This window comes from Castanea sativa, chromosome 7, assembly GCF_040712315.1.
Source record: "Castanea sativa cultivar Marrone di Chiusa Pesio chromosome 7, ASM4071231v1".
In the NCBI taxonomy this organism is placed as follows: Eukaryota; Viridiplantae; Streptophyta; class Magnoliopsida; order Fagales; family Fagaceae; genus Castanea; species Castanea sativa.
In genome coordinates this window covers 35,840,168-35,851,679 of record NC_134019.1, presented here as the reverse complement: position 1 = coordinate 35,851,679, position 11,512 = coordinate 35,840,168, and the positions used below count along the sequence as shown (strand labels likewise).

Genomic DNA, 11,512 nt, shown 5'->3' with positions numbered 1-11,512 from the left:
TTACTGTCCATTCCCGCTTGGCCATGTGTTAAATAGAGTACTAAACTAAGAATACTTTGTTCAACAAGGTGATTATGATATTGTAATTGTAATAGTATATACCAAGTTGTTTGTCTGATATTTGAATGATGAGGCAGGTATTTGATAATGTTGCCTACTAATTTGCACTAAGAAATCCTATCATGTGTTATCAGAGTACCAACATTGTGATTGTGATATTGCAAGTCATAATACTAAACCCAACAATTTGTCTGATATAAGAATAATGGGGTAGGTATGTCTAATATTTTGCATCTAAGAATCCCCATCGAAATAAGAAACCATAGAGTGGTTCAGAACCCCCAAGAATCCTATCAAGACTTTTTATTTTTTATTTTCCTTAACTAGGTCCATACACAGGTAGGTGTATCCCTTATGCTCTCGTTTGCTAACAAGGGAAAATTATGTTACAAGTACACTAAAAGTGTGTGTATTAGTGAGTGTGTAATAAATATTACTAAAAAAAATTATGGATTTCGTGATGAAAAATCAACAATCCTATGTTACAATGTGTTGAGTTCCTCATTTGTGTGTGTCGTATTCATCGGTGGCATTCCTTTTTTGTTTGAAATTTAAATTCTGTATTTCAGCAATGCCATGAAAATGTTATTGAAAACAATCAATGGAGTTTATCAGTAAAAAACCAATGACCCAATACTTTTTTGCTAACATTTTTTGGTGGATTGGAAAGAGTATAGTCGCACGTCACAAACTCTGTCAAGTACTTTCTGTGAGTTAATAATTTGCAATTTATAATAGAGACTATTCCTGACGAGAATATTTAGGCCCAGCCAGCACTTTTTTGACGTACTCCCCTCCTATTGATTTGCACCTTTTACTGCTCATTAAAATTACGCTAACTATTTATTGGCTGAGGTCAAAATCAAACTCGAAACTTTTACATGTGTAACAAAAGAACCGAGCACAAAAAGTTGAGGAATTAAATTATACACTATTAAATGATCCACAATGTCAATATTAAGATTCTGAGCGGAGAAAAACCATCTCATTATTGGTTTTATTAGCCGGCCAAAAGAAAGTAGTAAACTTTTATTTCAAAGATTAAAATAAATAAATAAAAAAGAAGAAGAAGAAGACGAAGAAGAAGAAAGAATGAAAGCAATGTAAGGTCCCTTTTTCTCTATTTTGTCGGCAATAAAATTCAATCAATCCACTTGTTTTAGTTTTAAGAGGCACCACATCACACTGATCACATTACCAAATTTTCTTGTTCACACAAAAAAAAAAAAAGAAGAAGAAGAAGAAGAAGAAGAAGAAAAGAGAGAGAGAAATAAAGAAAGGTAGGAGTAGGACCAAAGAGACAATAACACAATAGCCATTGCTCTTGCTCATCACGTGAAAGGAACCAACCAATCAAATGGAAAATGTCATCCAATGTTAGGTAGAGAGCAAATTTCTAATTACCACTTTCCCTTCCTTTCCCCAATTATTGGAGCTCCTTCTCCCTTTTTTTTTTTTTTTTTCCCCCCCCAAATTCTCAGCTAAAATATAGCTTATAGGACCCCAATTCATGTTACACTTACTGCCATTTGTTTGGTAGGGGCTAATTCCATAAGGGCATTAAAAAATTCATCATTATTTGTTATTGGTATACCCCATTTTGCTTTTAATGCACATTTTAAACCTTCCCCAACATGGCAAACCAATCCAAACTTGTACACAATAAAACACAAAGAAACATCGTAGGAAATTATCTTTGTTATTCATAACATCAGCGTTTTTTTTTTTTTTTTTCTCACTGCATCTCACATCATTGTTATGAAAGAAAAGCTAAAAACATATCTACCATTGATACCCTTTTTTTACCCAAACCCAACCCTTAACTTACTTACCTACTCCCTAACTGAACTTGACCGTTAGGTCCGTTACCGTTACCATCACCATTACTAACTTCCTTAATATTTTTATTCTTGTTCTTCGAAAAATTCCACTTGAAATTACCAAAAAGCCCCTCCATATCTTCAAGGGTCCTGCCCTGTGTCTCCGGTAGCATGAAATAAAAGAAAAACCATGACACCAAGGCAACTCCAGCATATAAAAAGAAGGCCCCACCAATAGTAATCCCGTTATATAGCGAGATAAAACTCATAGATATGACCCCACTTGTCAGCCTATTCACTGCCACTCCCATACTCGTCCCTTGAGCGCGTAGCTTCAACGGGAAAATCTCAGAGCTATAGACCCACGTAATGGGTCCCATCCCAATTGAAAAAAATGCCACGAAAGACATCACCATAGTTATGCTCAACCCCACAGCCCACGTGACTCTATGTTTAGAATGATCAATCACCGTGAGCCCAAATCCCAAGGTGGCGAGTGAGAATATCATCCCAGCCACACTGCTCAAAAGCAACGGCCGCCGTCCGATCTTATCAAGCAAAAAAGTCGCAACCAAAATAAACACCGTTTTAACAAATCCAACGGCTACAGTAGCGAGTAGCTTCCCGTTTGAGGAAACGATTCCAGCTTTTTCAAAGATCCTAGGACTGTACAGAACCACTGAGTCAATCCCCGAACACTGTTGGAAGAAGTGGATTCCAACGGCTGCGATTAAAACGTGGCGAACGGCCGGCGTAGGATGGACGATCAGTTCTTTCCAGACATCTTCGCCGTGGCTGCGTTTTGAGACCTGAACGATGTCGTCTGTACAATCCTCGGGAATTCCGGCAGCTTCCTTAATATCCGCTAATCTGATTTGGGCTTCTTCTTTTGAGTCCGAGGTTTTGTCCAAAACTGTCTTCGCGTCACCGAGTCGACCCTGCATGACTAGCCAGCGAGGTGACTCGGGCATCCATAAAACGACGATGGCGAGTATCACAGACGGGACTGCACCCACTCCTAGCATGACACGCCATCCCAAGTGTGTTGGGAGCTTTGAGAATACGTAGTTTGACACGTACCCCAGCAAAATGCCGCCGTTGATAAACACCTGTGTATTAAACCAAGTCAATTATTACTATTATTTATGACTATATATATAATATATAAGAGGATTGTACTATACGATAAGTAAGAACTTTTTTTCTTGATTGGTGAAAGTAGTTTCCATGATCTTTAATAATTATGTCATTTTCGAAAAGCAATCAACTGTTTTGCTTGTTGAAGTCGAGTCAATTGGTAAAAGTAGTTTTACCAACCTTAAAATAACATCGTTTGGTAAGCAATTGCCTTTTTTTCTAAGCAAAAGGCAAAAAATACGGTGAAAGACGTTTCAGATCTTAAAATTATTACTCTTACTAGCTTTTTACATTAATTATATAAAATAAAATAATAATAATAATTATATTTGCATGGTTAATTTTTATTCATAATAAATTATTTTGGAATTCTTTTAATGATTGTCAATTATCCACAAAAATTTATAAATTAAAGTGACAAAATATGTGATTAATGACATATTAATAATATAATTGAAAGATATATCAATTTACAAGGTTTATTTAATAATATTTTTAGTAATCCTATATCACTTATGATATTTCAATTCACTTAAAAAAGAGGTATCATTTAAGAGGAAGAGCCCATTCAAGTCACAAGCTCTCAAGTCTCAACCATGGTTTTAAAAACCGAACCGAGAATCAAACCGTTTTTTTCAAAATTTCCGGTTTTTGACCGGTTTTTCCCGGTTTTTGACCGGTTGTCCGGTTTTTGACCGGTTGTTGACCGGTTTTGAGACTATTAACCGGACCGGACTGCACCGGTTTTCCCGGTTGAACCGGTCGGACCGGCCGGTCCGGTCCGGTTTTTAAAACAGTGGTCTCAACATCAAAAAGAGTTGTTCTATGGAATTTTTTTCTAATATACTTTTTGTTAAAAATATAAGAAGGTGTAAGATCTTGACTTTTAATACTAGTAATGGTAATAGTGGTATATTTATATATTTTTTTTTAAGAGAGTTTTTACTTATGACGTCTATTTTTAATAAATTTTTATCATCAAATTATTAGTTGAATTAATTGAAACCTAGACCTGTAAGTTGGTATCAATACAAAAAAATCGGTGTCATTCCATTTTTGTCAAACTTATCCAAACACTATTATTTTTCTTTGAAAGCAAAGTAGAGATAAGGTGTATAGTTTTAATTTAATTAAGAGAATTATATATTGCACTACAAACCTCAGGGAAGGAGGTGAGGAAGCCACGAGAGGAAGCCGGAGAGACCTCAGCGGTGTAGACAGGGGCAATCATGAGTGCATAGCCGACGCCGACGCCAGCGACAAAGCGACCAACCATGAGGAAAGTATAGTTGGTGGCAAATCCCATGAGAACAGCCCCAGCAAAGAAGATGGCTTGGGACACCACTATGGTGTATCTCCGGCCTATCCAGTCGGAGGTTCTGCCGGCGGCGCATGAGCCTATGAGTGAGTAAAGGTTGAGAATTCCGGCGAGGATTTCAACCTGTATGTCTGAGATTTTGAGGTCGTCTTTGATGTAAATTATAGCTCCACTCATTACACCAATATCTGAAAGCAAGCAACAAACACATACATAAGGACAAAATGTAAAGATCCAGTGAATTTGTATTGGTATAATCGCAATATATCGCAATTATATATTCAAAAACAACATTTTCCGGATAAAATAAGATATGTCTTGTCATGAAACATGATAGACAAAAATTATTGAAAGTAAGGAAAGGTTTTCGTCCAGTGATTAAGATCTAAACGTGACTATTTTAAATAATATTTTTTTAGAGAAAAAATATATATATGTTTTGTCACGAAAACATGATTGACAAAGATTATTGAAAATGCAGTAAAGCTTTCGTTCAGTGCTTTAAGATAAAGATTATTGAAAATAGGGAAAAGCTTTCGTCCAATGCTCTAAGATCTGAACGTAACTATTTTAAGATACGTGACAAAAATAGAAACTCACTAGCTAAAGGAAGTTAAATGAAAATAACAGGGCATAATGAAAATATTTGAGACAAGTGAATTGGAAAAAAGGTATTAAAAAAAAAATATAACATGTATATTATTAACAGGCCATAGATGAAGATTACTGACCATAGCCAAGTAAGACAGAAGTCATGGAGGCCAAAAGAGCACAAGCAAAAGCATATTTGTTTCTTTTGGGTTTCTTTGGAGGATCAAAATCCATAATAGCCTTCTGGGGTTGGCCGGAAATGGCATTAGTTTCGGCTTTCCGGTCAGCCATATTAGTTAGCTATAGAGAGAGATTTGAAGATAAAAGAGAGGCTTTTATGATCACAAGGGATTTTTGCTTCAATTTTGTGGTGTTGTTTTGGAGAGAAATTTCAAGCGGCCATGAACTTGCACAGCTTGGGTAGTGATTTGAGGTTCAGATAGTGTGTTTATATAGACCAATAGCTTACATCACCTTGGACTGTAAAGTCCAATAAATGACTTTCTTAGCTATGCTTATTACGTAATTGCCTGTTTCATTTTCACTGACTAAGTAAAACATTGTGGACCCGCTGTACCACAACTTGTTTAATTTGCATGAATATGATACACCATATTGCAGCTGTAATTGCCGAGCGTATAATATATATTTTAATAACCTGTATGTTATTATAGATAAAATATCAAATACATCCAGATATGGTCCATTTTTTATTACATAAATATTCATAGAGAGAGAGAGAGAGAGAGAGAGGTGAGCTTAATAAATAACATAGAAACTGGAGCTTAATAAATGATTACTCCAACTAGATAGAAAATTTAATTAACAAATCCACTATTAAATTAATATTTTTTTATACCATTCAGGCATGTTAAATTTTAAGATAATATAAAAAATTAGTAACTAGGTAATTTATTAAATATTTAAATTTTAAGTTGTTGTATTTAAAATTATACATAAAAGATGAGTTTAATAAATAATATTCAATTAATATAAAATTTAGCATATATGTATAGAAAACATGTAATCCAACATTGGGTTCAAAGAACTAATCCAATAAAAAAAATTAGGCTATGTAATATTATTTACAATATAATGAACTTATAATCTATATTTCATGATGATTTTTTTTTTACGATCATCTAACAAAAATTATTAAATACTCCTATAATACTGTGTCAAGGTACTCTTTCTTCTTTTAGTGTTGTACTCTCTTACTACTAAATAATAAATAATTACTCCATATCAAGATATTACTAAATTTCATTTTGGTGTAAATGTAATTTAAAGAATAAAAGATCAACTTTATCTATGGTGTAAAAAAAATATATCAATTGAGCTTTATGGAACTCATAATTATATAACTGATAAAAGTTTGATTTTGTATTTTCGTATTTGTCTAGATTTCAAGGGGTCGATAATGGGTTATATAAAAAATATATATGTTCATCGTGCAAATGGTATTCATGAAGTTCGTTAATTAATTAATTTTAGCCAGCTGGAAGCCAAAAAATTAAAAGTTAATCAGTGCAAGTTGACATTATCATGACCCAAATAATACAATTATACAGTGACAAAAATACGTTTTTATCGTTTAATGACAGTTTTTTGGCCTTTCTGATCACGTTGCAAATTGCAATCCATTGAACTAGATGTCAATGCAGGAGGGACAGGACAATAATAGCCAGCCCAGACGTATGGTTTTTCAATCCCTCAGATATAATAATAATAATATTAAGGTTAAACTACATATTTAGTCCCTAATTTTTACACTATATTTTAATTTGGTCTTTAACCTTTAAATTGTGTCAATTTGGTCCTTAATCTTTTAATATCGTGTCAATTTAGTCTTTGCTATTATATATATGTCGTGTCAATTTAATTTTTACCATTATATATATGTCGTGTCAATTTAGTCTTTGCCATTATATAATAATAATAATAATAATAATAATAATAATAATAACTTCCATTTTAAACATACATTGTTGCTCCAACCGAAGACAATTTAAAAAAAAAATAAAAGGGAAAAAGACTCTCTTGAACTTAGGAAAATATTATTCGGATTAACTTTTGCTAAAACATTTTGAACTCGTGATTCTGTTTGCAGATCCCAGTACTCTAATAATCTTTAATTTAATTTGAAACCAACAGATTCAACATTATATACAAAAAAAAAAAAAAAAATTATAATACCCATAATTTTCAATTATTTTTTAATCAAAATATGTATATTTAATCTAATCTAATATATAGTATATATAATTATTATGAAAAATGTATGGTATAATTAAAAAGCAGAAGCCTCTACTATGTATCACGTTTGTTTCTTCAATAGCTTGATATGTGGCGGAATATTTTGTACGAATATCAAATTTATTTGTTATCTAATTGCCAAGTGTCAATTTTTTTTTTATGTAATTCATTACAGTGATAATTGGGTCTTTATCTCCTTAAATCACCTTCATAATTTATGTGTCAATACATGTAATTGGATGTTATTAATTTTTTTTCTAAATAAATGGGCCTTTATATTATTGCTTAAATTAAATGATATTTCTTATCCCCCCCCCCCCCCCAAAAAGCATTCAATGCTATTATGTAATTAAATTCATCCTAAAAAGTCTAGATATTTTTATCATTTTACACAAATCATTACTAAATAAAATGTTATCCATTGAAAATCTAATCTAATCTACTACTATATAATTAAAGCAATAGCCTCTACCAAGGCTCTACCATGCATCGCATTTGTTTCTTCAATTTCTTGATATGGGCAGAATATTTTGTTCACATGTTAACTTTTATAAAACTATATTCATTAATTATGAAATAAGTGGATTAGATTTTGTTAGGTTGTCAACGTATAAACTTGGATAGGTTGAAACTCTCTAAAAAAAAAAAAACTTGGATAGGATTTTAGTATCTATTCAAAATATAGAGTAATTATATAATGCTCCGGGAATACTATAAACGCATATTCTCTCCTCTCACACAATAGTGAGTTCCATTAATTAAGTCAATGGTGAGATCCACAATTCATGTAAGAGTGGAGAGTACGTATCTATAATATTCTCAGAATATTCAATAATTTTCCTAAAGCATATAGTAGCGTTTTAGTATTTATTCAAACTAGTATACAATCCCGTGCATGTGCATGGTATAATTAAAAACATTCACAATTATATGGTTTAAATTATATACTTGTTTTAGAAGATGTTTAAATTATGCATGGTATTATCTTATACTTTTTTAAACCATACATTTCTACAATATGTAATAATTTCTCTCTCTCTCTCTCTCTCTCTCTCTCTCTCTCTCTCTCTCTCTCTATATATATATATATATATGTATGACTTAGAATTTAATTGGTTTTAGACTCTTCGGTTCTTGCACCCAATAATTTACTTACCACAGAAATTAAAAACTTAGATGAACATGTGGCGAAAAATTAGATTCAAATTAAAATTCAATTTAGAATCTAATGGGAGTTGGACTATTCAATTTTTATACTCAATAATTCACTTGACACAAAATTAAAAATTATATGGGACACGTGGCACAAAATTGAGAATCCAATTAAAATCTAATTTGTTTTTCTCTAAGCATTGCATATTAATACATACTAACTTGTAACCTTATGTATATGCATGAATACAATTAAAAATACACAATAAGATGCATAACATAATTCCTATATATATAATTTAAATATTATTGATAGTCATTTTTATATTTTGTTAACTCTTTAAAAAAATTTGTAAGGATATTATTATGTATAAAATGTAAATTGTCTTTTTTTTTTAATTGTTGTGAATCACTTTTTTTTTTTTTTTTTTTTACGATTCATTTATTTTAGACTCTTTGATTTTTTTTATTCAATAATTCACTTGGATAAATATTTTTGATGTAGTCTCACATCTAATTCTAAAATTAAGAAATAAAACTCTTTAAGACTAAATAATTTAGGACACATGACGCAAAATTGGAACTCTAATTTGAATTTCTAATTTGAATTTCTCCCAACTTCACCTATTATATTATTATTATTATTATTATTATTATTATTATTATTATTATTATATATGTAAGAACACAATTCGTGCCCGAACCCGCAATTAAAAGGGGATGGGCCAGAGGGGCCTTTTTACAATGAGATTTGTAGAGAAAGTGGGCTTGAAATCTAGGTTCTAATAATGTTTAGGTAACAAAGAATGATAGGCTTTGATCACAGTGACACACATGAAGAACTGTTTATATGAATACGAAAGAAATCTTCTCCTCGGACATAAATCGAGGATAATTTGTATTACTGCTTCCCAAGATAGATTACAATTATGGATCGTAAGGTCTCCCGTGTCCTTTTTTCCTCTCCCTTTGCTTAAGGTCCCCTCTTTCTTTTATACTTCTTCCTTTCTTTCCTCTTCATCCTCCACGTCACGGTTAAATTGCTCGTTTAGATACTTGTCCCATCCACCTCTCCTGAAATCTGTGGAGATAGGAGCCAAGTTCCACCATGATGCTTAGGTCTCACTTCCTCATTAATGTGGCCAGAATATCAGTTGCAGAGCATTTAATGCGGGGGCAGTGATAACAGCTTTATCTTAGATATTCCACCGCCCTTTTTCTTATCCTCCACGTGTACCGTGACTACCCTAACCTATAGAAATTTCTAGAACATAGCCTGTGGATATTAACTAACCCTTCTCCTACCTCGGTTTCACATAGCCGAGGACACAATCTTCCTCGGACATATTTATTTAGACATTATCTCTTCTTTTACCTAGTATTTTCTTATGAGTTAACATTCATACACATTCGGACCATTTAGTGTCCTCGGACTGGCCTTCTAGCCCGAAGAATACTCTTGGGCCACCCCACATATATTCCTAGGCCCAAGGACCCTACAATAGCCCCTCGAGATTCTCATTTCGTTACTTCGGGAGGAAATGAGGATCTCGACACCTGTCACTATTTTGCTTGTGTACACCATACATTTTCGCTGACAGGGATGATGACTCTTGAACTGCCCCTAGCACATTCCTGACGTATCGTTATGTGAAGCGTCTTCAAATTAAATTCTGAAGTCTTTCTGTCCCCCATGCCTAGCGACATGATGCGCATCCAATAGTTGAGGATGACATAGAGACACGGGCGGGAAGTTTCATGCCACTATGATTTCCATTGGTATAAAAACTAACAATTCAAACCATTTCACACATTACAACACCCATTCAGCGTATCTGGCAATTTTTTGCAATCTACACGCGCCCTCACATTTTACCAAGAACTAGGCCGAGGTGACTCTGTCGTTTTTAAAGTAAGTTTCCCAGACTCCGTCTTTCATTATTTCTCTTTTTCACTCTTCGATGTTTACTTTTCCTCGGCTCATATAATTTCTTAGTTCTTCCCTCACACCCTCACCTCACTCTTAAACATGGGCAGATTTGCATCGTCAATAGATTCAAACGAAAAAATAGAAAAATTTAAGGCTACGTACAAAATTCTACCGACGGTATCTGTCAAATACTGTTCAGAAGGGGAGTGGCATGAGAAAAGGGAAATGGGAGAGGTAGTAATCCCGGTGATAGCATTCATAGAAGGAGGGATGAAAATCCCAATGGGGGCCGTTACTAGGGATTATCTTAGGGCGTTTAGCTTAGCCCCTACCCAATGCGCCCCAAACATGTTTAGGATTCTGGGTTCCATAGATGCCTTGAATGAAAAGATGAACCTAGGACTCAACCATCACGATGTGAACTAGGTTTATAACCTTCATTACTTAAAGAAACAAGGTGGATATTATCTAAAATCTAGATATCCAGAGGTTAGGTTAATTCAATGCCTTCCCGAATCCAACAAGGGTCTGAAAAATGACTTCCTACTCATATCAGGGGATTGGCATGACGGCCTTCCCTGTTCGACAAGGGAGGGGACACCAGGTAAAATTCTGGATCCGGTTGAACTATTTGGAACCATTCTTTTTAAACCTATATTTATATAAAACGTTTATTTATTATAATATATTTTTTTTCTTCTCAACAATTTTGCAGACCCACACGCAGTGGATCGTCATCCTCATCTTGTCGATTTCGCAAGATTAGATAGGATACTACAGGCTGAAGTTTTTGTGCACTCAGACGGCCAACTCCGAGCGGCTCATTTAATCCTCGGCTACGATCCTATCTCCAAAGCTTTCCAAGCGCCGAAGTGCGTGATCAGAGCCAAGGACCCGCGTCTACGCCGGATAAGCGTTACCGTCGAGGGTTTCTTGCTACCTGAGGGAACTCCCATTCCTCAAGGCACATTTATCACACATCCCGTACAACCCCCTTAACCTATACCAAACGGTATTCCCTTAGTCCCTTTTCCAACTCAACACACATCTGATGAAGCAACCTCTTCTAAACCCAGTATAAAGGAAGAAGAAGAGATTGTTAAAGTATCTGATTCCGAGGACAAATTTGAGGTTTTCAATCAACCTTATTCCCCTGAAGATTAAGTTGTTGTCCTCGGCGTATCCTCCTTAGTCCTACCAACCACCACCCAACAACCTGATATCATGGGCATCCAACGCAAGCCAAAG

General features: G+C 34.0%; 1 protein-coding gene across 1 annotated transcript; it reads right to left on the bottom strand.

Moving 5' to 3' along the window:
• Positions 1–1,173: 1,173 nt before the first annotated feature.
• LOC142643863 (polyol transporter 5-like) lies at positions 1,174–5,413 on the bottom strand. Its single transcript, XM_075818591.1, has 3 exons — positions 5,067–5,413; positions 4,177–4,523; positions 1,174–2,989 (listed from the first exon to the last, which is right to left on the bottom strand). Exons 1-3 carry the CDS (start codon positions 5,215–5,217, stop codon positions 1,889–1,891), a joined length of 1,599 nt encoding a protein of 532 aa, XP_075674706.1. The 5' UTR covers positions 5,218–5,413; the 3' UTR covers positions 1,174–1,888.
• Positions 5,414–11,512: the final 6,099 nt, after the last annotated feature.